This window comes from Aquarana catesbeiana, linkage group LG05 (assembly GCF_042186555.1).
Source record: "Aquarana catesbeiana isolate 2022-GZ linkage group LG05, ASM4218655v1, whole genome shotgun sequence".
NCBI lineage: Eukaryota > Metazoa > Chordata > Amphibia > Anura > Ranidae > Aquarana > Aquarana catesbeiana.
In genome coordinates this window covers 184,366,818-184,393,389 of record NC_133328.1, presented here as the reverse complement: position 1 = coordinate 184,393,389, position 26,572 = coordinate 184,366,818, and the positions used below count along the sequence as shown (strand labels likewise).

Genomic DNA, 26,572 nt, shown 5'->3' with positions numbered 1-26,572 from the left:
AGTTTCTTTCCTTTTTTCCAGGTGAGCTCCCCTGCCTTCCCTGACTGGCGAATCGGGCAAACGACTGCCCACTGTTTCGTCCTCCCCTGGAACGTCCTCCAGGCTACCGAAGCGCTTCCACATCCTGCCTCTACTTTCGGGAAGGAATCAGTCCACACACACAGTGTGGTCATGGCGAGCGGAGGAAGGGAGGAGCTTGAACGCCCCACGTCATTGAAATCCCCTGTATGGGAGCATTTTGGCTTCCCTGTCAAATATGATGATGAAGGAAAGAGGTTAGTGGATAAAACCGTGACGGCGTGTAGGCACTGTGGCACAAGAAAGCCATATGACACTGGAAACACATCAAGCATGGCTACGCATTTGAAGCGACATCACCCCGGTGTTTCACTGAAAGAAGTGAAACAGAAAACGAAAACTACTCAACAACCGCTTATCACCGCAGCATTTACGCAGCCACTTGGTGCACAATCAGACCGGGCTAAAGCCATCACAAAAGCCATCGGTGTGTTTATAGGCGCACCCACTTCAGCGAAAAGATTGTGCCAGATCTTTATGAGCAGAAGAAAAAAGTTGTGGATGAACTATCCCGAGCATCCTCTGTTGCGCTCACGACAGACGGGTGGACATCCAGGGGAGCACAGAGCTATGTGACGATAACCGCTCACTTCATCACAGCAGACTGGGAGATGAGAAGTCCGGTGCTGCAGACACGTCCCCTCTACGAGAGTCACACAAGCACTCATCTTGCGCAGATACTGACTCAAGCAGTGGAGGAATGGAAGTTGAAGAGGCCCAGTACCAATATCCCAGTCACAACTGATAATGCCAAAAATCAAATAAATGCAGTGAATGAGGCAGGACTGGGCCCACATATAGGGTGCTTTGCACATGTAGTGAATTTGGCATCACAGAAGGGAATCTCAATCAATAGGATGGACCGCCTCCTTGGGAGGATCAGGAAGGTGGTTTCCTACTTCCACCGAAGCACAACAGCTGCTCATGTGCTTAAGACAAAGCAAGAAATGCTAAAGCTGCCTACTCATAAGCTCATACATGATGTCCCAACAAGGTGGAACTCTACTTATGATATGATGGAGCGTTATCTGGAGCAGCAGGCAGCTATATACTCTGCATTGACCGACAAGACCCTGAAGAAAAATGTCAAAGACATCATTACCCTGTCTGATGATGATGTGAGAGTGGCAGAGGAGGTCCTCAAGGTGCTTAAACCCCTCAAAACTGTTACTTCTCTGCTGAGCACTGAAAGTTCACCATCTGTGTCAATGATCCTGCCGCTTAAAACAAGGATTCTACAATCCATGGCTCCAAGTGTGGAAGACAGCATCATCACTCGAGATGTCAAGACTGCCATTAGAGAGGACCTGCAGCACAGATACACTTCACCCCCTACTCTACAGGACTACCTTCACAGATCTACTGCCCTGGATCCGAGGTTCAAGTCCCTGTCTCACATGGACCCTGCCCTACGCCAGAGGACATACAGTGACCTCACCACTGAGATTGTGAGCAGTCTGGGCACTGAAGACTGATGAGGTAAAGAAAAAGAATATTATTTAAAAATATCATAAATTTAAATCTAAATACATTTTTTATTTTCGTAATAATGGCTTTTTTTAAATGTTATTATTTTCATGTTTCATAGACATGAAAAATGTGGCAATAATATTGTCACATTTTTCATGTCTATGAAACATGAAAATAAATAATAGGTTTAATTAATCAACAATTTTTTTTTTCTGCAGGGTCAAGCTGCAGAACCAACAGGAGCAAACTTGGACTCATCATCTCCTCCACAAAAGAAGTCAGCGATGGCAGAGCTTTTTGGAGAGACCTTTGCCACTTCCAGCAAAGACAAGAAGACTCCTGCTGACATCATCAAAGAGGAGGTGGCATCCTACCTGGCAGCAAGCGGCATTACAGTGGATGGTGATCCGCTGACATGGTGGAAAAGCAATGAGTGTAGATACCCTCATATTGCCACGATGGCAAGATGCTATCTCGCTGTGCCAGGCTCTTCAGTTCCTTCCGAGAGAGTGTTCTCAACAGCAGGGGACATAGTGACTGCAACGAGGTCCACACTCTCCCCAGACAATGTAGACACCCTTGTCTTTTTGAAAAAGAATTTGCAATTATAAGCTCAGGAATGCTTTGCTTTCTTTCCTTTATTCTTCTTTGATGGTGTGGACATACTAGGCTTTCACAATCCATGTTTCAAGGAAGATGATGTGCCTTCTTATGTTGCACTTTAAGTTATTTTTGGCTCGTTGCCCATCGGTCCATGTTTGAAGGAAGGAGATATGCCATTTTTATGTTGCACTTTAAGTTATTTTTGGCTCGTTGCCCATCGGTCCATGTTTGAAGGAAGGAGATATGCCATTTTTATGTTGCACTTTAAGTTGTTTTTGGCTCATAGCCCATCGGTCCATGTTTGAAGGAAGGAGATATGCCTTTTTTTATGTTGCACCTTAAGTTTTTCATTATGTTACAAAGAAGAAATTATGCCTTGTGCACTTTAACTTGATTTTATATATTTTCAAGTAATGTAAAAGTGTTAATAAACAAAAAGACAAAACTTATGTTTATTTGCCTTGTCTTTTTTTTTTTTTTTTTTGTTGATCCGAAAATGATCCGATCCGTGACTCTGATCCGAGGAACGATCCGAACCGTGAGTTTTTTGATCCGTTGCACCCCTACAAAGCAGTGATCTTTGCCTGGGGTAGAAATATTTTCTCCTGGCTTGTATCTATAATCAGACCTAAATACTCCAGTCTTCTTACTGGTTTTAGGAAAGACTTTTCTAAGTTGAGGATCCAACCCAGGTGTTCTAGATACCTGACCGTGGTCCTCAAGTTTCCATTCAAAGAGGCTACCGACCGGTCTATCAAGAGCAGGTCGTCTAGGTATGCTATGACAGCTATACCCTGAGCCCTTAATCTGGCCAGAGGAGGAGCCAAGATCTTTGTGAACACTCGAGGTGCAGTGGCTATCCCAAAAGGCAGAGCCACAAACTGGAAATGGCGCCCTCCTACCTCGAAGCGCAGAAACTTCTGATGAGCAGGAAAAATGGGCACATGCAGATATGCATCTCTGATGTCTATTGATGCCAGAAATTCTCCTCCCTGCAGGGTGGGAACTACTGTTCGAATTGATTCCATGCGGAAGGATTGAATCCTTAGGAATCGGTTCAGATCCCTCAAGTCCAAAATGGGCCTGACATCCCCATTTGGCTTTTGGACCGTAAAAAGGTTGGAATAGAAGCCCAATCCCTGGTCCTTTGCGGGAACTATCATAATAACCTCCTGCGACAAAAGTCGCTCTAACGCTAGAAGGAGCGACTGCTTCTTCTCTGGGTCTCTGGGAACATTTGATCTGAGGAACCGAGGAGAAGGGAATTCCTGAAACTCCAGCTTGTACCCTAAGGTTACCGTGGAGACTACCCATCTGTCCTGGAAGTCCTCGTGCCAGAGCTCTGAGAACTGTCGCAGTCTTCCCCCCACTCGAGTGAGCGGGGGCGCCCCCTCATGCAGAGGTCTTAGTGTTCTGCCTAGTAGGCTTCTTTCCCCAGGACTTCTTTTGTCCCTGGGGTTGACTCTTGTCTCTGGACCCCGATGGAGGCGGCCGTCGAGACTGCCTGGAGGCTGATGCCCCCGGCGCTGGGGAAAGAGTCCGTTTGAAAGAGGGACGCTTACTCTTCTTCTTGACAGGCAAGAGAGTGCTTTTCCCACAAGAGATTCTCTTGATATAGTTATCCAAGTCCTCTCCAAACAACCTTGCACCACGAAATGGAAACCCAGCCAGTAGCTTCTTACATGGTGCTTCGGCTGACCAATTTTTCAACCATAGGATTCTACGTATATGCACCAACCCCAGTGAAAGACGGGAGGTTTGCACGATAGAATCTCTAATGGCGTCAACCACAAAGCATAAGGCCGCTGGAAGGTTAGCAAACCCCTGGGCCTGCTGTTCAGGTAATACTTTGATGACCTGCTTAACATGGTCTCTTAAGTATTGACAGACTCCAATCGCTGCTACTGCAGGTTGGGCCACTGACCCTGCTAAGGAGAAAACATCCTTCAATAGGGATTCCATCCTTTTATCTACAGGATCCCTGAGCGTCTGAGCATTGTCTACAGGACAAGTCAGGCCATTATTTACGGAGGAAATGGCGGCATCAATAGCCGGTATTCCCCACATTTTAATAAACTTTTCTTCCATCGGATAAAGTGTTGAAAACTTTCTCGGCGGAAAAAAACGTTTGTCTGGGTGATCCCACTCAGAATAAATAAGCTTTTCAAGTAAAGTATGAACAGGAAAAGCATGTGCTGCTTGGAAAGGTTTCAGTGACCCCAAAGCAGAAGAGGATTCTTTAGCAGTTTCAGGTATGGGCAACTTAAATGTGGAGCGGACCAATCCAGTGAGGATCTGCACTAAGACTTTCTCCTCTTGGGAAGTCGCAGAGGGTCCCTCTCCACCTGAATCCTCCGAAGAGGAATCATCCATCCCATCCCGATCCTCTGAAAGGGATTCATCTCCTTTATCCCAGAGCTCCTCTGTCTGAGGGTCTTGGGGAACAGAGGAAAGCCTAGTGCGTTTTCTTCCACTGAGTGAAGACGTAATCACGGCCATTAATCGTTCCTCTAGACCATTAATGGTTGAGGAAAAAACCTCTTGTGTAATATATACAGGGGCTGAAGTGCCAGAAGCAGGTGTAGCCCCTGACCCCGATGGCTCTCCCTGGCTAGCCGTCCCTGGCCCATCTTTAGGGGGGGAGGATGCTGCCGACAGGGGGCCCTCAGAACCTGAACGAGATCCCCTAGTGTCTCTGGTTCCTGGGGTGCTTGAACCTCTTCTACCCATAGTGCAAAGCAACAAGGTGTGAGGTATACAAATGAACACTGCCCGCTGAGCGATGTAGTCTGGCTAAAAGCCTTGCTACCCAATGCTCAGTCTGGTGTTACTTCAGTAAATGCTGCCTAGGAGAATGCCTGTGTCCCACCTTACATGCGACCGTCAGCTCTGTGTCTCTCAGAAGGCTGAGTGCACCTGTACAGAGTGCCTTTAATAGCCTGCAGCTGGCCTGAGTGGGAGTCTAAACACTCTGTGCTGACATCCCGCCCCCTCCTCTACCGCCCCCCCCCCCTCGAGTTTTGAAAAAAACGAGCGCTTCCCGCACTGCCGACTCTCCTGTCATGCTTCTGGAGAAAAGGCTGGGGATGGGGGGGAAGGAGGGAGACTGGTAACAATATCTGCCTGAACGGCTATCTTCAGAGATGGTGGCCATTAGGCCGCAGAGCCCGGGTGGTATAACCACTTTCTAGACCCCTGTGGCCCCTCTCTAGCCTGGGGGGAACATTCAAACATGAGAAATCCCCCTTTCCACCTTACCTGCTTGCAGCCTGCTTTGAGATGCTGGGACATAATCAGCACTGAACACCTGAGACAGTCAGTCAGCATGTGTAGGTTTGTGCTCTTGGCAGCCCCCGGTGGTCACAATAGGCATAGCATGCATTTACCCTAAAGGAGAAAAGCCACTAGAACTCAAAAATTCTGTGGAATCTCCTCTTACCTTATCCAGCCGCAGGGTGCTGTTTACACAGACCCAATCTTCACCTCTCACGGTGGGCTCCGTTTGAAAAATCCGTCAGAGACTGGGGCCCCCATCAGTAGGGGGATCCAACAGTTCTGGGACCGTAAAGCACCTCGCCAGAAATTAGGAAGTTTAAAGCCATTTTCTGATCTGCGGGGTCCAGCTCTCTAAAAAGAGAAGCATTACAGGTAAAACCTCGTTTCTTCGGACACGAGGCCCGGGTACCATTCAATTCGGCCATGAAAAGACACTTTGAATGGATCCGGTTTGCCTGGCTTGCCCCAGTATAGGATCTTAGGATATTCCCTTTGGAGCTCAGCACAGGACATCTTTACACGTCCATCACCTAAGACACTGGCGTAAAAACTGAGGTATCCCTGCAAGGGGGAGGGATTATATAGGGGGTTGAACTTCCTGATAGGGTGTGCCAGTGTCCAATCACCAGTGATACCTATATAACCCATCAGTAATTACTGTGGCTCTGTGTCCCGTGATGTTCGAGAAAGAAACACCATTTTCGGCGGCCAAAATTTCAGTGCACCTCTAGTTTTAAAGAAAAAAAAATGCATGCAAGCATAAAACCAATACAGGCAAAAGTGAAAGTCCAATGGACAAGTGCGCCTTAGCAACTCTTTGCAGGACAGTGTAAAATAGTTTCCCGTTAGCTATAACCAGCTTCCAGGAGTGACAAGAAATATTCATCATATAGTGGTATAAGCATTCTACTTCTTCGCCTTGCCCTAGACCAGTGTTAGTACCTCCTAATTAGCCCAGGATTTCACACGGGGCAATGATCCATAGTCTGTGTAGGCTCTGCCAAATCAACAGGAAGCTTACCCAGATCTTTTATTCTTTTGTAGAAGGGGTGTTAAGTGACCCTTTTACTCAGCCCTGTTGGGGCATAGGAATCACTTTAGGATCAACCTATTTTTTTTCTGGCATTGTAACCTAAATTAAAAGTTTCAAGTCTTGCAGCCTAATCACATAGATGGTCTTTACTTATGGATGCTCTTGATAAAATGCTGGAGGGGAAAATGCAGCAGGCTGAAGCCATTGTTCTACATAGATAACCACACTGCTTGTAAAAGCAACAGCAAGCAAAAAAAAAAATCATACCTCATGAAATCGAGAGCATGGTTTTATTTTTCTGAGATTAGTTTTTTTGCACAAAAGCAATGTGTACACACACACGCTTTGCCTACCTAGCTTTTTATCCAATATGAACGTAAAAAAAAAAAACATTTGTGTGCACAGACACTACCTGAAGAATCCATGCAAATAATAATGGCTTTACCTGCAGCTCACACTTAGTTGTCAGTTCAGAGCACTGTTTTTTGAGGATCACACATTCTTCCAAAACATTCAGAAGCTCTCTAGAAAAAAAAAAAAAAAAAAAAAGGAGAAGTATGAATTATATATATATTTTTTTACTATGAGCCTGCAGATCATGGGCACAATGCCACGCTCTTGCAGACTGTCTGTGTAAGCGGTCTGCTCGTACGGGGAAGCAGTTATACACTGACAGGAAGCAACAATGAACTATCTAGATCTCTCAACAGCGCCCTGGTAGTTCATTGAGAACTACACAAGCTGACAGCTGTAAAGGCTGCTGGTAATTGTAGTTCTCCCATTCACAGAACTCTGCAAATGAATGAAGCGGGTATGTGGGCGGAGTCCCGCACAGCCAGGCTTTTTTTTTTTTTTTTTTTTTTTTTTAAATGTGACAGCAAGTGTGGAGAGAAGATCCCCTGCTTGTTGTCACAATGGTAGCTGCTGCATCTAACATGTAACATGGTGGTTTAACATGTTACAAAAGGTGAACTTACCCTTTAAAGAAAAGTTCACTTCTTGTGACTGGGTTGTCTGTCCAGTCCTACTTTCCTTGCCCTTCTATTATCTTCAGAGTGTGATTGGGGACAATAAGGTGGCAAGAAAAGCATTAGGCCGTGGACCGCACAGCAGAAGTCACCTGGTTACTTTTTCTTGCAGCATCCAGTTTAACGTACACAAGACATTTTACGGTAGTAGTATCTTTGCATGGAGGCAGTGGTCATCTGTGCCTGGAAAGCTGTAAGTGCATAAATTATAATGCAACCTTGTTTATTTACTTAGACTTGTTTTCTTTGTCTTCCAGTTGCGATTTCAAGTTTTGTCGGTGCTCTTTTTCAGTCTCCAAAAGCTCCAAAAGATTCTGTTAAGTAAACAAAAAACTCTTAACTAAAAGGTTTGCTCTATTTCAGAGAAAACTGTACTCAGACTTGAGAGGATTCAAAAATCAGTTGATCAAGCAATGATTTTTTTTTAAATTTATACTCTGACTAGTCGCAACGGTTTTCCTTGATATAAACTGGAAGATTTTTCCTACCAACTACAAAGCCATAAAAATGCAGGTCTGGAATATCTTGCTTGTCTGATGCACTCTGATGTCTGTGTGACCAGCTTTAAAGTAAACCTGCACTGAGGAATATGGAGGATATTAGGTAATGCAGATTAGAAGTTAGGACTTGACATTTACTTGCAGCATGCTTGTTCGAGGACAGTATTCAGGTCTGTGTTGGCTAGGCAACCAGCATTTTCAGGAGGTTAGCATAAATTAATGTTTTAATCTAAATGGAACCTAGGTGACTGAGTCAGTATCTTCTTTCATATATTATTTGGATACTCCAAAAGTCCTAACTTTTCAAGTCCAGCTTGGAATTTTCACAACGTTAAAACAATAAAAGGGAAGAAGAGTAAGAGCCTCTTTAAAATTGCCAAGGTGTGCAAACGCTGAAACTCAAAAAACACAAAGACCTCAACATAGTCCCTTTTGTCTTATGCCTAAGAAACGCTGGAAGTTTTCCCCTTGAATAGGAGGGGGCGCAACAGCAGTTGGATGCAGGCATTAAACACACACTGTAGTGATGGAATAGGCAGACTATTACATTATCACAGCTTTGGAAATCTCATCCTTAGGTAAAGAGGGAAAAAAAAAAGCCAGATCTTACACCAAGTTCAGCTTTCACCGTTTCATTCTCACGTTTGTTGTCAGAAAGCTCTCGTTTTAGTTGATCGGATTCAAACTTCATGACTTCTTCCAAGTTATCATAAGCATCTTGAAGGGATCGCTTCTCCTCCAATAAACTTTCATGCTCCAACCTAATTTATTAAACAGAAGTAAAACATGACTTGTCAGTCCATATCTCAGCGTCTAACCATTTTTTCTTCTAAGGGAGACATATTTACATGAATTAAAAAGTCACCAGTGGCTGCTATAGTGATCAATCTGTTGAAGTAGAATAAAAATGGTAATCCCAACAAAGCAAGCTGCTACCAGTATGTTTTAAAATACATAAAAAACAGCTTCCAAAAGTTAGGAAGCTGTACCCCCACATGATTATACTGCATCTTAACCTATCACAGAGCATTGAGACCCCTTCCTACAAATTAATTTTTTTCCTTGGCATAGGTGTATACAGAAGTCAACCTAGGTAAGGAGTATGAGGAGGAGTATGATAATTTCAGTATACTGTAATGTTATGAATGCTTTTTGGTAATATTCATCCATAGGGAGGGTCTTTAGGGATTTGAACTACATGGATTTGGATTACTTCTGCCCTGAACCTGTAGAGCAGTGTTAATTTAGTCGACTAAAACATTTTAGTCGACTAAATGAATACTATTTTAGTTGACTAAAAAAACTGAGATGGCTAAAATATGACTAAAACTAAAATGGCATTTTAGTCAAAAGACTAAAAGGGGACTAAAATTAAAATGGCATTTTAGTCAAAAGACTGAGACTAAAACCAAATTGAAATTTGACTTCAAAATTAACACTGGCCTTTAGTGCATGTTCATACCTCAACACCTTAAATAGTAACATATGAGATTTTTCATTCCAGCAGTAAATAAGGAGTTTGGAAATTGTAGAGAAATGTTAACTAATACATTACAATTTAATTACACCCATTCGATTTCAGACAACTAAAATGTGTTTTAGTCGATTACAATGTACTGGAGATTTCAGTCGACAAAGGTAGGACATTTTAGTCGACTAAAATGTACTGGAGATTTAGTTGACTAAATATGACTAAAGCAATTGCAGAAGACTAAAATGGGACTAAAACCAAATCGAAATTTGCTGCCAAAATTAACACTGTTGTAGAGTTTTGGACAAAAAAAAAAAAGGGGGGGGGGGAAGGGACAGACAACACCACTGCGCTGGTGTAGTATGTCAATTTAAGCCTTTATTAAAACAACGTAAAAAAGATCCTGCTCACAAAAGGTATATGCATCTGGAGCAATTAAGGGCGAAACTGTGCGCCACAGTCTATACACTGTCCCGAGCCACACGGGATCAGTCGATAACCCAACATCTGGATCGCGGAGAGTGTCCCGGCTTTTCCTAGGCCCTGGACCTCAAGGATCCAGGTTGCAACAGGACGCGTTTCAAAGAGCTGAAGAGGAAGAATTCCTTGAAATGCACCCTGTGGCGACCTGGATCCTTTAGCGGGGTAAATCGGTGTGGTGGACCTCTTCGGGACAGACATTAGGCAGAGGTTCAGGACCTAGGAAGAGCGGCACACTCAGCAATCCGGATGCTTCCCCTGTGCAGATCGGGACCGTGCACTGACAGAAGGGCACAGTTTTGCTCTCAATTGTTACCGATGCATCTACCTTTGTGAGTAGGATCTTTTTACATTGTTTTAATAACAACTTATAGTGACATTACTACACCAGAGCAGTGGGGCTTTCTGTTTCTTCTCCCATTTTTTGTCTTCACACAGGTGGATACCTTCCTCCATGGTTGACAGCAGCATGCTTCTAGTGTCAGTTTTTTAATGCCTAGTCCAGGGCTACATGCTCATTCTTTTCAATTTACTATGTATCCTATTTGTTTTGATTTTTTGGATATTTTGTTTGTTTCTTTTTTTAGTGAAACACATACATTAATCAAAATTTCCCTAGTTTCTTTTACGCTCTTTAGAGAAAGCATTGGTGAGAGTTGAACACTATGCACCAAGCACCTCTTTGGTGCTCAGGTTTTTATGTTGTCTTGTAGAGTTTTGCACTTCTGTATCAAGGGTGAGGGCCACAGGCTGGGTCCAGTGCTCAAGGCAATATTACAGAAGCTGCAATCATATTGCCACAGTGGTGTTGATGCAGCAAGGTGAAGTTTTTTTTCATACAAAGAAGCAAGCTTCCAGTAAAAACAGAATTCTGAGACAGAAACTGGTTCTCAGTAGAGAAAGGTTGTCCATCACTTAAGGACATTAGCAAAAACCCAGAGGATTGCTGGGTTTGGTAGGGGTTATTTGGACTTAATTTGGACCTAACCACTTTTTTTGTCAGTGTATAAGGGAGGGTTGGGGCGGATTGTGTAGTGGGACTTTACATGAAGCACACAATGTATAGGATGTACCTCCATCCCTAAATCAAATGGAATTGGGACTTTGAGTGAGGCAAGAGACAAACGATAAATTATTATACAAGTAGAGAGAGAGAGAGAGAGCACTCTCTCTGCATGTCGTCATAAGCCTAGGCTTTTTTTCCAGATAAGAAACAGGAAGTAGGCTGTATATGGTATTTACTGGCAGAAAAAAATGTTTTACTATCCAAAGTTAAAAACAACAAGGGCAGAGGATTGAATAGATTGAAAGATTAAAAAATGACTGAAGTTCCACTTTAAGTGGTTAAACTTCCCTCATTTACAGACCGAAGTTCATTCCTTTGATCTAAAAGGACAAAGTGTTACAATGTATCTCTTTATCTCCGTCTAAGTCAGTGGTTCTCAACTCCAGTCCTCAGGACCCACCAACAGGCCAGGTTTGCAAGATAGCTGAAATACATCACAGGTGATATCACTTGCTGCTCAGCGATTGCAGTATTCTAGTCTGCAACTTCCCAAGGTAATACTTAAAATCTGGCCTGTTGGTGGGTCCCGAGGACTGGAGTTGAGAACCACTGGTCTAAGTGATGTTGTCGTAAACTTGGCAGGCTGCCTGGATTTTTACCACTGTCAGCTGTGAGAAAACTGCATAGAAGAATCGGAAAACATGATCCGTTAAGATCATGGGGGGGGAATCGCGATCTGATTCTTTAACGATTAATCGTGCATCTCTACTTCATACTGAGTGCGATGTTATACCCTCTTTATGACAATAAATTTGTTAAGGTAGTACATGTACTGTATAATAACTTATCTGTTGTCTCTTGTCTCACTCAAAGTACCAATTGCTTTGTCAGTATCCTCACCTTAAAGTAGCAGCATATAACCTATGGTCAAGGTTCAAAGGAGCCTGTGTCCTGTACTAGATGATTAAGAAACATTTTATATTACGGTAGAATTCCACTAAAATGTGACTATTACTAGCTATATCATGGCCTGGATAAAGAGAACTTACATAGGAGATATTATGGTCATATTAACAGTCAACTTCAAAAATGCCTGCATTACTAACAAATACTGTTATAAGTCAGCAGCAGCACACTGGGTCAATTCTTAGCTGTGAGTTAATTTAAAGTGGAGTTCCACCCAAAAGTGGAACTTCCACTTTAAGCACCCCTTACATACCATATTTGGCATGTAATTTATTTGGGGGGGGGGGGTACCTAGCTCCCACTTCCGCTGTCGCCATCTTGGCGACTCCTCTCCCCCTACCTGCAATCTTCTGGGACATGTCACAGGTCCCAGAAGATTGCCCGGCCACTGAGAAGGCACAGTGCGACTCGCACATGCGCAGTCGGCTGTGAAGCCGAAAGCTGTCACAGCTGGCTGCCCACACTTGCAATGCCAGCATTGTGGAGAGGAGCGAGGCTTCAGGTGGCCGCATTGCTGGACCGTGGGGCAGGTGAGTGTCTATTAAAAGTCAGCAGCTACACTTTACACTACACTTAAAAACAATTGGAACACAGCTTTAAGCTCTAAGATACAAGACCATTTGGTAAACATGCGTTTCGCTCTTAAGGCTAGGAGCAGGCACAATGGAGGGCTATTACAACTCTGTCCAGAATAGGTCTCTGGCTATGCTTCTTCTGAGATACCTTTCTCCTTTTAATTGGGGTCTCAGCCCTGTCTTTTCACTGACTGTTTCCAGTAAGAATGTCTTATTGATAAGGAACTTTCATTTAACAGAGCTATGGTGGGTGTAGTTTGTGCTTCTAAGTCGAGAAAAGAAGCACAGAGAAGGCTTTTCTGGACACGATCGGTAATCGTAAGCGCCTTGTGGTACATGCTCTCAAAATTTTAGATGCAGTACAAGATATTTTCAACATTTGGCACAGTTTCTCAACTCCAGACCTCAAGGTGCCCCAACAGGTCATGTTTTCCCTCATGAAATGGCTGTGGTAATTACTAAGGCAGTGAAACTGATCAAATCTCCTGTGCAAAATAATGGTAGGCCTGAAAACATGACCTGTTGGGGCGCCTTGAGGACTGGAGTTGAGAAACACTGCTTTAGCATACCTATATGCTTTGCAAACCCTACAGTTAAGTTGCAGACATAAAAACCCAGATGGGTAAATTATTGCTACAGTTATTTAATAAAAACAAACACATCAAAATGTCTTTCATTGTAACGATTGGCTTGTGCCAACCATTCCAAGCATGTATACCTGACATTGTCCAATTGCAGCTGCACATTTATGTGGCGGTCAGACAGGTCACTCATCTCCTTTTCTTGTTTTTCTTTGTATAAACTGTACTCGATCTTTACAGCCCGAAGCTCACGGTCTGCAGACTGAAGTACTACACGTAGATCGTGGACCTCGCTTTTTAAAACTACAAACAGAAAAATCCAGCCTTCAAAAATACTATACATAATATTATGAGATCAATGTTATCCTTAAGCTGGGTACACAGTAAGAAAAGAAAAACAAATAAAAAAGTCGGAAGAAAAATTCTGTACGAGGAATGATCTTCGATTTTCATATAGCATGTACACAAATTTGACATCCGATTCAAACTTGCCAAACTCCAAAATGTTTCTCGTATGTGAACAGAACTAACGATTTTTTTTTTTTTTAATGTGTATGGTTTTCATACAAGAAAAATCTGATACGAAAGACAGCACAGGCAATAATCTAGGCTACAACGTTTCTACCTCAAATTAAAAAAGCCTATGTCATGCGAGAATTTTTGTACAATTAGTACTATCCTTGGGTTTGACTTGTTGTGAAATATCGAGGACAACCGGATGATCGCTTGCCCAACATTACATTGCAGAATTTGTGATAAGCATCAGTAAAAACCCTTACTTAAATTATAGTTTATGCATTGATCCTTAAAATTTATTGAGTCGACATGTGTCTATATACAACGCAGGTTTTAAATTTTGTATTGAGAAAGTTAGAAATTCTGTCAGGGTTTTACTGCCGTTTCTGTCACTGCTGATGAGAATCACATCTTGGGGGTTATTTACGAAAGGCAAATCCACTTTGCACTACAAGTGCACTTGTAAGTGCACTTGGAAGTTCAGTCGCTGTAGATCTAAGGGGGACATGCAAGGAAAATAAAAAACAGCATTTTAGCTTGCACCTGATTGGATGATAAAATCAGCAGATCTTCCCCTCAGATCTACAGCGACTGCACTTTTAGTGCACTTGTAGTGCACTTGTAGTGCAAAGTGGATTTGCCTTTCGTAAAAAACCCATCTGTCGCCGATGGTAATTAAGGCAAAGATCCAAATATTTCAACAATTGGATAATCTTCCAATAGGAAATCTTATTCTGGTGACAACCCAGGGGGTGGTGGGAGGAGGGGAAGAAAGAAAAAAAAAAAAAAAGTAGTAGCACGAGATGCTTTTCAGATTATAAACACTGCTAAGAGCATTTAGAGCTTGTTCATACATATGGTAACCCTTCCTGTCCCTGTGAAGTGTGTTTTTCAGGGATCTTTGACAGTTGGGGAGGAGATAAGTGGCCTCCTTGCCACCTGTTTTATCCCTGTAAATGCTGCACCATCGTGCTGGAATTGCATGCATTACATGCGGTTGCAAGGCCGTTGCAGCATGGCCCCATACACTTAAATAGGTTGTATTTGGCGGCGATACCCGATAAATGTAACATCCTTTTTAAATTTTTGATGTGCCTGCAAAACAAAGCATCACAGCTATGGCATGTGTACAGACCTGAAAAACTGCATGCCCTTTTTTTGGGTGGGTGGTTAAACAGCAGCTCAACCACCTGTGGAAGCAAGCCTTTAGACCCCCATTAAGGGCACCCTTTACACCAGTCTGGATCTGTCAGTTTTCCTAGACGGATCCATTATGTATGTCTAAGGGAGGGTGAATGTAACCGATGTATGTCCATTTACATTCAAGTCTGTCAATGTCAAAAGAAAAAAGACAGAGACCTTTTTCCATTTTTTTTAGCTCTGGACATAAATGGATAACTGTTTACATCCATTTTTAGGCAAAAACATCTTTGTATATACTTGTGTCACCAATGACTATTTTCTTCAACAGGAAAAGACATGTAAAAAAAGAGAAAAGAAACGAATGCAAAAACAGATGTAAAGTGTAGACGGATGTGCAACTAAACAAAACATGACTGAACCAATTACGCTTGTGTGAAAGGACCCTTAAAGAGGTTGTTAAGCCACTTTCACATCTTCATACCATCCCCTTTGTGTTCCAATCCTGTGTGAGTGATAAAAAAAAAAAAAAAAAAAAAAAAAGCCTGCTATACCTCATTTCAGAGCTCTTCTCAGCAATCACATGGTTGGCTGGCTTTCTTCTCTCCCCGTCTGATAGATGCAGCGGGCGGGGCCGAGATTCCCCCGCTGACATCACTCGGGAGAGGAAAGAGCCAGCCGATCATGTGATCGCTAAGAGCTGTAAAATAAGGTTGAGCAGACTTTTTTTTTTTTTTTTTTTTACAAAAGCACCTCACACAGGGGCACACAGGATTAGAACACAGAGGGGGCAGGCACTGTCACAAGCTGACAGGCAGAGAGGGGAGAGAGCACAGAGTAGAGCTGGGCGATTTTTTTTTTTTTTTTTGAGAAAAACACACTTGATTCACGATTCGAATCAAGTTTTTTTTTTTTTTTGGACACCGAGCCGGTCCTGAGGAGCTGCAGGCAGACGTTTTTAGGAGAGGCCGCGGCTCCTCAGGACCAGTGTGGTGTCAGCGCCGGTCCTGGTGGAAAAAAGAAAAAATCAATTTGCTGACATTTTTAATCAATTTGACCTCTCAACTCGATTCAAATCGATTTTTTCCCCAGCCCTAGCACAGAGGAGACAGCAGGCTGCGGATGACTGAGGCACATTACAGATGCCTCCGGTGTCAGGGCTTAGCAGCCCTGATATATTAGAGTCAGCGTACAGGGGGGAGGGCATAGCCAGGCACGATCAGCCAGGTATTTCAGGTGATACAGGGGGCCAAATGACATCACAAGCACTGTGCTGTATAAAATGCTTTAAAGGAACAGTTTTTTTTTTTTTTTTTTTGGGTTAACAAACGCTTTAAGCTGGATACACACTATACAACTTTTGCTGTTTGATTTCCTTTAGATTTACCAAAACCATGTAGTGCAAGGGCCTACCTGACTGCATACAAATTGAAACTTAAGGTTTGACCTCATATTATATGGTTTTGGTAAATCTAAAGAAAATTGTATAGTGTGTATCCAACTTTAGGCTTAGTTTACACCTGTGATTTGGTAAGGGGGGATAATCGGATAGTTGAGAAACGTTTATTGCCCCCTTAGGCAGCCAGGTGGATAGTACACATACCACAATGCATTGCTTTGTGGAAAACATTATCCCCCATGTCACGTTTGGCCAGCAGTACCACTGCCGGACACAACATATTCAAATGCATGGGGCAACACAGTTGTGTTACTCCCATTAAAACAGCTGAGCTGTCAGACAAGAGGCCACAACAAAAACACACAGACATTCAGGAGGTAGCAGCATCAAATCCTAAATGCCAGACAGCTGCACCTGCACTGCTCTATGAAAAGCGATCCACTGGGGATCACAGCAAAATAAATAAAAAAAGTCCATGTGTCCCCACTTTTAATGAGAACAGAATTAGATTTTACCTGCAGTGTCATCTGTTCGTGATATAGGTTATAGCATCAATACCATACAGGACATAACCTACTGCATTATTTGCTTATCCACATGCTAGAATTCATAACGGACACAATAAATCCCACCCTACACTATTGCTCACCATCTTCTCTGCCTTTAAAGTCTTGCTGCTGTTTTTCAAAAACATTAATCTGTGCAAGAAGTTCTTGATGCCTGTTGTTCCAGCTTGCCCTTTCTGATGAAAAAAGCTGTAAAATACAAGATCAGATTTGCCGGTAGATAATGGACAAGTGCAAAAGTCTTATTTATCTTATAGGATTTTTGTACTCTGTAAAATCTTTCTTGAAGTCCAGTGAGGGACACAGGAATATCAGAGACTGTCGAGTTAAGCCTGGAACACACTAGCAGTTTATTTCCATTCAACCCAGCAGACTGAACGTTAAAAAAAAAAAAATAAAATAATATATGAAGAGCTTGAGAGGAGCCACTGTACTAACAATCCAATGTTAGTACATCAATCTCCCCCGCTGAGCTTTTGTGTTCTCACAGGAGGATGGCTCCCCCTGGGATTGGATGCCAATCGGCAGATCTTTTTCGGTCATACATCTTAGAGATGTTCAGCCGGCTTCTGTCAGATCGGCTGTTGTACACACGGGCTGAATGTCGACCAGTTTCTACTGAACCAGCTAATACCACCCAATGTTTGGCCCGGGTGTACGGGGCTTTAGAATGCTGCCTACAGGAAAATTGGACACACGAAACACAAAAAGGCCAGCCCAGGAAAACATTTTCTCCTCCAAGCAGTCAAAATCACCTAGCAATAGGGGACAGAAGATCTGGGACGTCCCCTCAGAGTCTGCCAGAAGCATGAAGTCCAAGTACCACATCCTTCTGGACCAGCTCAGCACAATGAGAATCACCAGGATTCTTTCCATTGTGATCCTGTAGAGTAGGTGAGGAAGGAGAGGAGCAAAAGCATAGATCAGGTTGACTTGATCTCACCTAGTCTCGAGAGCAAACACTCAAAGCTAGAGGATCCCTGAATCTTTGTTGTTGAACTTTGAAGCCATGAGATCCACGTCTGGAATCCCCCACCCGCTACAGGGTTTTTGGAAACACCTCTGGCCAAAGAGACCATTCTCCACAGTCCAGACATTAATTACTGCGGAAGTCCACCTATCAATTTTCCACAACTGTGACATACATGGCAGTCAGGGCTGGAAAGTAAAACTCTGCACAAGCCAGGATGAGCTCTGATTTTCTGTGAGCTGCAAGACGTTTTGGTTCCTCATTGATGGTTAATATAAGCCTCCTGGTTGATGTATGCAATTCTCCTTATTCTTGGCGGACTGCAGAAGCAACGGCAGACTCAGAATTTAGGGACAGTTTCTGGTGGAGTGTAGAAGCATGCTTGCTGCTCCTGTGTCCACGGTAAGCCATCATGGCAGCAGTTTTTTCTCAGACATAGTAACCAAGAATTCTTCTCTAGACGATACTTCTACATAGGAAGGGCAAACCCATGAAGGGGAGAGGACTCAGAAGTGCTATGACTTAGGCAGGGGATAGTGATCCCGGCTATAGAGGTCAGACCCTATAGAAAGGACACCGTAGATCGAAAGCTAGCCGTCTCCCAGGACTGCTGCCCTTGCACTTATGATTGAAAGTTGCAAAAGGAGCCTCTTCTGGCTCTGAATCAACTTGCTAGATAAAAAATTAATAAAAGAAACTAAGACTTTTTCCCCCCTTTCTATGAGGAGAGAAGAGAGCTCGTTTCTCCTAGGACAGCGTTTCTCAACTTAAGTCCTCAAGGCGCCCCAACAGGTCATGTTTTCAGGCTTTCCATTATTTTGCACAGGTGATTTGATCAGTTTCACTGCCTTAGTAGTTACCACAGCTGTTTCATCTGAGGGAAATCCTGAAAATATGACCCGCTGGGATGCCTTGAGGACTGGGAGTTGAGAAACGCCGTCCTAGGACACCAGAAAAAAAAAAAAAAACCTGAGGCATGATGGGAGTGGATATTCTGGGCTGTTCCTACAACTTTTTTTTTGCCAGTGTCCAATCTCCTGAAGGCAGCAGCATAACCCAATGTACCAGAATACTCACCCTGTGTCCCCTAATGTACGACTAGAAGGACATCCATGTTCCTGGAGGAATTATCTTGAGTTGGCCATCATTTCCAACAGTCTCTGAATTCCTGCGCCCCTTAATGGATTAAAAGGTTTTTTGTCTGTAGTTAGTCAATCTGTGCCTATCAAAATGCTCTTACAATGTAATCTGTACAATGAGCACAACAAATCATGTGACCTTACTTTCTTCCAATCACAGTGCTCTACAGAGTTATTCACATAATATTTCATAGGGCACTGCAGGCTCCACAGTGTGGTCTGAATTTTTTTAACGCCTTGTAAAATGTGATTGTTATGTGGGTTAAACCAACACCTAAAGCAGAACTGACATTGCACATGTGCGTCCCAGAGTACATTCTTGGCAAGCCTTGGTAGTTAGGTCATAAATATAGTCACAATCATTTGCAATAAATAAGCACCGCAAGCTATGTCAACTATCAACAATGAAAATGCATGGCCAGCAACTGTGCCACATAAAAGAAAAAAAAAACAAACAAAAAAACAACTATATTATGGCGAACCAACCTCTTCCATCTGAGAGGAATGATGCTCCATCTTGTTAACCTGTTGTTGTAGCTTCATATTTTTGCTCTCTTCCTCATCAAGTTTAGCTTGCAGTTCTGTCACTTGCTCCTGTAGCATAATTTAAACAGATTATCAATACATACGTACCCTGGTACTCAACTCAGCTAGCCAGACCCAAAAATCTATTATAATAAGTTTATAACGCGTGCATTAAAACCTAGCCTACCTACAGTATTGAACAAAAGCCAAGGAAAAATCCTTTTAAAAATTCCAAGCTCTACTTACCAACCAGCCTACCACCAACCAGATTAACCTGTCTAACCGTATACGTTTAAAAACAGGGGTTTATTTACACAAAATTTGCAAATACATGCGTAAGCTACAGACCCCGGCAAGGCACCCTGTGATCTGTAAACCCTACCTCTAACTTATAAGAGGCTCCACAGTGGAAGCACATGCATTCTAATGATAGATGAAGGCAGATGGACTGGAGGGAGCCCACCCCTACATCTATCCACATGCTACATGCTGGGTGATTAATGTGCCCCTGTACCTTTAAGGAGGGGTGGGCTCCCTTCAGCCCATTTGCCTTCATCTATCTCATCAGAATGCATGTGCATCCACTGTGGAGCCTCTTATAAGTTAGAGGTAGGGTTTACAGATCACAGGGTGCCTTGCCGGGGTCTGTAGCTTACGCATGTATTTGCAAATTTTGCCTTGCCAGGGCCTGTAGGTTACGCTTGTATTTGCAAATTTGTGCAACTAACCCCCTGTTTTTAAATGCATACTTTGGACAGGTTAATCTGGTTGGTAAGTAGAGCCTGGAATTTTTCCTTGGCTTTTGTTTGATATGCATTGCCTTCCAATACTCCTTGCTACAAAGGCCAGTTATAGGTGAGGGCAGTGGCACATTTTTGTAGCTACAGTATGGACTGGCTGAGAAAATCTTTATAATAGAGTCTCTCCTGTAAGGTCATTCAATACATATTGTAAAATGCCACATGATGAGGGGGTAAGGTGCAACCTGGAGGTAAAAAGTTATCAGCATGGTTTAGCTAACATGGTTTTGAGGGAACAGAACAGTGGAAACAAGAAATATACAAACAGGGCAGAGAGTTCCCTTAGAACAGGGGTTTTTAGGATCACCCAGAAAACATAACGTAACATTTTCTTGTGCTATCTCACCTGTAAATATGCAGAATGCTAAAAATTGGACTGTATGCAAAGCTGTATTTACTAAAGAGGTAAAGACAATCAGTTACACATTGGTGTGGATTTACTAAAACTGGAGTGCGCAAAATCTGGTGCAGCTCTGCACAGAAACCAATCAGCTTCCAGGTTTTATTGTCAAAGCTTAATTGAACAAAATTAATTTAGAGGCCAATTGGTTACCACACACAGCTGCACCAGATTTTGCACTCGCCAGTTTTTGTAAAATCAACTCCATTGTGCCATATAGGGTTCACAAAAGTTTAACAATAAAGCAGTACATAGCAAATTACATAGTCAACCTGCAGCTACACAAACACGGGAAAAGATATTTACATCTAAGGCAGCAGACAGATTGCCTTTTCAGGGTACCGCCACAATTTTAAAGACCTTATGCTGCGTAATTGTAAAAGATTGAGGTTAGGAATAAAATAGGAAGGGTATAAAAAAAAAAAAAAAAAAAAAAAAAAAGGGGGGGGCGGGTAAGGGTAGGAGGGCAAGAAAGGGATGGCCAGCTTAAAAGTTTTCAGGGGAAAGTTTTCAGGGGAATAAAAAAAAAAAAAAAAAGTCAGTTTAAATTTGGGCGTGTCAACAAATACCCACCACGACATCCAGACTGCATTGAATGGTTCAGACTTAAGTCGAGTACACACAGGTCAAATGTCAGGAGATATTTACCAGTTAACAAAAAAAAAAAACCGAACACCATGGCCAACATTGGGCCCTAGTGCATGCTGGGAAAAAAAAAAAAAACCTGCAGCCGACCGACTCCCGATCAGCTCTCTCAGCCAATGGCAGAGAGCACTGATTGGAGTGTTCTGGCGGGGGCGGAACACATCAGCTCAGCGAGGAAGATCGTTGTACTAACGTTGCATAGTGAGTACAGTGGCTCCGACTGCTGGGTTGAACGGAAAAAAACCTAATGGTGTATACCCGGCTTTACTGTCTTGAGCAGTCATACGTTCCATTCATATAAGTTCACTCAGGACCTCAAACCATTCCGCTAACGTGCTGAGGAATAATGCGCAGAGGAAGAGCGGCAAGGCAGAGCATTTCACTGCAGCTGGGCTCATGGACAGCAAAAGCTATCTACAAGGTGTTTTTATAGTTTGTGGGAAAGACATAATTGTACAAATTAACCCCTTAGTGACTAAGGCTAACTAACTGACACAGAAACCAATTAAAAAAAAAAAAAAATAAAATTTATCTTTAACCACTTCAGCCCCGGAAGGTTTTACCCCCTTCCTGACCAGAGCACTTTTTACAATTCGGCACTGCGTCGCTTTAACTGCTAATTGCGCGGTCATGCAATGCTGTACCCAAACGAAATTTGCGTCCTTTTCTTCCCACAAATAGAGCTTTCTTTTGATGGTATTTGATCACCTCTGCCGTTTTTATTTTTTGCGCTATAAACGGAAAAAGACCGAAAATTTTGAAAAAAAAATGATATTTTCTACTTTTTGTTATAAAAAAAATCCAATAAACTCAATTTTAGTCATACATTTAGGCCAAAATGTATTCGGCCACGTCTTTGGTAAAAAAAATGTCAATACGCGTATATTTATTGGTTTGCGCAAAAGTTATAGCGTCTACAAACTAGGGTACATTTTCTGGAATTTGCACAGCTTTTAGTTTATGACTGCCTATGTAATTTCTTGAGGTGCTAAAATGGCAGGGCAGTACAAACCCCCCCCAAATGACCCCATTTTGGAAAGTAGACACCCCAAGGAAATTGCTGAGAGGCATGTTGAGCCCATTGAATATTTATTTTTTTGTCCCAAGTGATTGAATAATGACAAAAAAAAAAAAAAAAAATTTACAAAAAGTTGTCACTAAATGATATATTGCTCACACAGGCCATGGGCATATGTGGAATTGCACCCCAAAATACATTCAGCTGCTTCTCCTGAGTACGGGGATACCACATGTGTGGGACTTTTTGGGAGCCTAGCCGCGTACGGGGCCCCAAAAACCAAGCACCGCCTTCAGGATTTCTAAGGGCATAAATTTTGATTTCACTCCTCGTTGCCTATCACAGTTTTGAAGGCCATAAAATGCCATGATGGCACAAACCCCCCCCCAAATGACCCCATTTTGGAAAGTAGACACCCCAAGCTATTTGCTGAGAGGCATGGTGAGTATTTTGCAGCTCTCATTTGTTTTTGAAAATGAAGAAAGACCAGAAAAAAAATTTTTTTTTTTCTTTTTTCAATTTTCAAAACTTTGTGACAAAAAGTGAGGTCTGCAAAATACTCACTATACCTCTCAGCAAATAGCTTGGGGTGTCTACTTTCCAAAATGGGGTCATTTGGGGGGGTTTTGTGCCACCTGGGCATTCCATGGCCTCCGAAACTGTGATAGGCAGTGAAGAGTGAATTCAAAAATTTACGCCCTTAGAAAGCCTGAAGGCGGTGCTTGGATTTCGGGGTCCCGTGCGCGGCTAGGCTCCCAAAAAGTCCCACACATGTGGTATCCCCATACTCAGGAGAAGCAACAGAATTTATTTTGGGGTGTAATTTCACATATTCCCATGGCATGTTTGAGCAATATCCCATTTAGTGACAACTTTGTGCAAAAAAAAAAAAAAAAAATTTGTCTTTCCTGCAACTTGTGTCACAATATAAAATATTCCATGGACTCGACATGCCTCTCAGCAAATAGCTTGGGGTGTCTACTTTCCAAAATGGGGTCATTTGGGGGGGGTTTGAACTGTCCTGGCATTTTATGCACAACATTTAGAAGCTTATGTCACACATCACCCACTCTTCTAACCACTTGAAGACAAAGCCCTTTCTGACACTTTTTGATTACATGAAAAAATTATTTTTTTTTGCAAGAAAATTACTTTGAACCCCCAAACATTATATATTTTTTTAAAGCAAATGCCCTACAGATTAAAATGGTGGGTGTTTCATTTTTTTTTTTCACACAGTATTTGCGCAGCGATTTTTCAAACGCATTTTTTGTGGAAAAAACACACTTTTAAATTTTAATGCACTAAAACACACTATATTGCCCAAATGTTTGATGAAATAAAAAAAGATGATCTTAGGCCGAGTACATGGATACCAAACATGACATGCTTTAAAATTGCGCACAAACGTGCAGTGGCAACAAAATTAATACATTTTTAAAAGCCTTTAAAAGCCTTTACAGGTTACCACTTTAGATTTACAGAGGAGGTCTACTGCTAAAATTACTGCCCTCGATCTGACGTTCGCGGTGACACCTCACATGCATGGTGCAATTGCTGTTTACATTTGACGCCAGACCGACGCTTGCGTTCGCCTTAGCGCGAGAGCAGGGGGGACAGGGGTGCTTTTTTTTTTTTTTCTTTATTATTTTTTTGCTTTTTTATCTTATTTTTAAACTGTTCCTTTCATTTTTTTTTTTTTTTTTATCATTTTTATTGTTATCTCAGGGAATGTAAATATCCCCTATGATAGCAATAGGTAGTGACAGGTACTCTTTTTTGAAAAAATTGGGGTTTATTAGACCCTAGATCTCTCCTCTGCCCTCAAAGCATCTGACCACACCAAGATCGGTGTGAAAAAATGCTTCCCCGATTTCCCAATGGCGCTGTTTACATCCGGCGAAATCTAAGTCATAAAATGCTCGTAGCGTCCGGTTTCTTAGGCCATAGAGATGTTTGGAGCCACCCTGGTCTCTGATCAGCTCTATGGTCAGCTGGCTGAATCACCGACTGCATTCTCAGGTTCCCTGTTGAGACAGGAGAGCCAGAGAAAAACATGGAAGACGGTGGGGGGGGGGGGGGGGGAATTCCCTCCCACTGCTTGCAAAAGCAGTCTAGAGGCTAATTAGCCACTAGGATTGATTTTACATGAAAGCCGACCGCTGGCTGAAAAGAATGATACCAAGATGATACCTAAACCTGCAGGCATCATTCTGGTATAACCACTCAAAGTCGTGAATGGCGTACCTGAAGACAAAAAAATGGTTAACAATAAAGCACAGTGAACAGTAAAGTATAAAAAATTGCATACCTGAAAAGCAAACATGATAAAACCTAATAACAATAAAACATTGCAGAATAGAATACAGTAAAAAAGAGCAGAACCATAGAGAGAGAGAGAGGAGAGAGAGAGGAGAGAGGAGAGAGGAGAGAGGAGAGAGGAGAGAGGAGAGAGGAGAGAGGAGAGAGGAGAGAGGAGAGAGGAGAGAGGAGAGAGGAGAGAGGAGAGAGGAGAGAGGAGAGAGGAGAGAGGAGAGAGGAGAGAGGAGAGAGGAGAGAGAGAGAGAGAGAGAGAGAGAGAGAGAGAGAGAGAGAGAGAGAGAGAGAGAGAGAACAATAAAACGACAACTATTTATTTTTTTTTATTTTTGTTTGTGTTTTTTTTTACACTTTGTTTTGTAACTAACTTTTATAACTGTAACCGGTTCCAGGTTCGGGTCTCTCAAAATGTGATGGCATCTTGGGAGACCCTGTAAAAGTGTGCCTAGTCTGTGCAATGCTGTACCCTACGCTAATACTCAACTAGTGAATGGTAGCGTTCAAAACATTCACCAATGCAAAGACCAGGATTGTCAGGACAGGAGGGACAATAATAGCGGGTGTCACACCTATATCCGCGCTTGCTGCAGACACAACATCTTTTTTGGGGGGGTTCGTTGGGTAGGGGTACTCGGGAGGACATAAAGAAAATGCCTCTCATGCAGCCAACTGCATTTGGTTGGGGATGTGAATGGGGGAAGTACGGGCGCTGCAGAAGCGGTGGTTTCCCAATTAGGATTGGCGAATGCAGCAGGAAGGGCACTATGGGCACGACGGGCCTGTGTTCGTCTTCTTGGTGGCAGCGGGACACTACTTGTGCTCGTCACCTCACCAGCTTGAGCTGCACTTATGGGACTCGCCACGTCACCAAGTGTTACTGCAGTGCTGGTTTGACTACGACCGGGGTGTACTAGGCCGCTGGCGCTTGCCAGTTCACCAAAAAAACTGTTAGCGATCGCAGGGATCAGGCCTGACTCTGCGAACGCTGCAGTTATGCATTTAGTGTTTTGTAAGTGACAGTGATCGATCGATACTACATTTGGGTGGGCTGGGCTGGGCCGGGCGGAGGGGCAAAACACAGGTGCTAGCAGGTATCTGGGCTGATCCCGCTAACACTGCGTTTTTGGGAAACCTAAACTGCTGGGGACGCTAGTATAGATCTGATCGGATCAGATATTGATGCGTTCAGATACTATACCACTAAGGGAGGTGTACGGTGTGTGGGTGTTAGCGCTACTGGCACTAACCTGACGCTGCCTGGGGCTGGTGCTTGCCATTTCACCAAAAAGCTACCAAAAAAAACTGTTAGCGATCGCAGGGATCAGGCCTGACTCTGCGAACGCTGCAGTTATGCGTTTAGTGTTTTGTAAGTGACAGTGATCGATCGATACTGCACTTGGGTGGGCTGGGCCGAGCCGGGCGGAGGGGCAAAATGCAGGTGCTAGCAGGTATCTGGGCTGATTCCGCTAACACTGCGTTTTTGGGAACCCTAAACTGCTGGGGACACTAGTATAGATCTGATCTGATCAGATACTGATCCGTTTAGATACTATACCACTAAGGGAGGCGTATGCTGCGTGCGTGGGTGTTAGCGGTACTGGCGCTAATCTGACGCTGCCTGGGGCGACGCATATCACCGCCGGGCGATCAGGGGGCTAAACCTTTATTCGGTAATAAACGGCTGGTGCCCTGACACTATAAAAAATAAACAAACTAACCAGCGTCACCCGTAACGGTTATACAGTGATCAGTGGTGAAAGGGTTAACTAGGGGGCAATCAAGGGGTTAAAACATTTATTAGGTAGTATATGGGGGTCCCTGTCGCTATAAAACGCTGACGGCGAACCTAAATATTTACGTCCCTAACTAGCGTCACCAGCGACACTAATACAGCGATCAGAAAAATGATGGCTTAGCGACACTGGTGACGGGGGGTGATCAAGGGGTTAAAACTTTATTAGGGGGGGTTAGGGGGTACCCTAGACCTACAGGGGGCTAATACTCACTTCCCTAACACTTCTAACTGTCACAAACTGACACCAATCAGTAATCAGGAAAAAAAAAAAAA

The 26,572-nt window shown here is 43.1% G+C and overlaps 1 protein-coding gene across 1 annotated transcript in view; it reads right to left on the bottom strand.

Moving 5' to 3' along the window:
- The window catches only part of KIF15 (kinesin family member 15), a gene marked incomplete in the record, with an annotated part of 170,400 nt that overhangs the window by 38,409 nt on the left and 105,419 nt on the right, over positions 1–26,572 (bottom strand). The window contains 6 exon segments of the mRNA XM_073630416.1: positions 6,906–6,984; positions 7,720–7,802; positions 8,599–8,749; positions 13,205–13,370; positions 16,772–16,877; positions 19,284–19,391. Coding sequence (XP_073486517.1) covers positions 6,906–6,984; positions 7,720–7,802; positions 8,599–8,749; positions 13,205–13,370; positions 16,772–16,877; positions 19,284–19,391 — 693 coding nt within the window.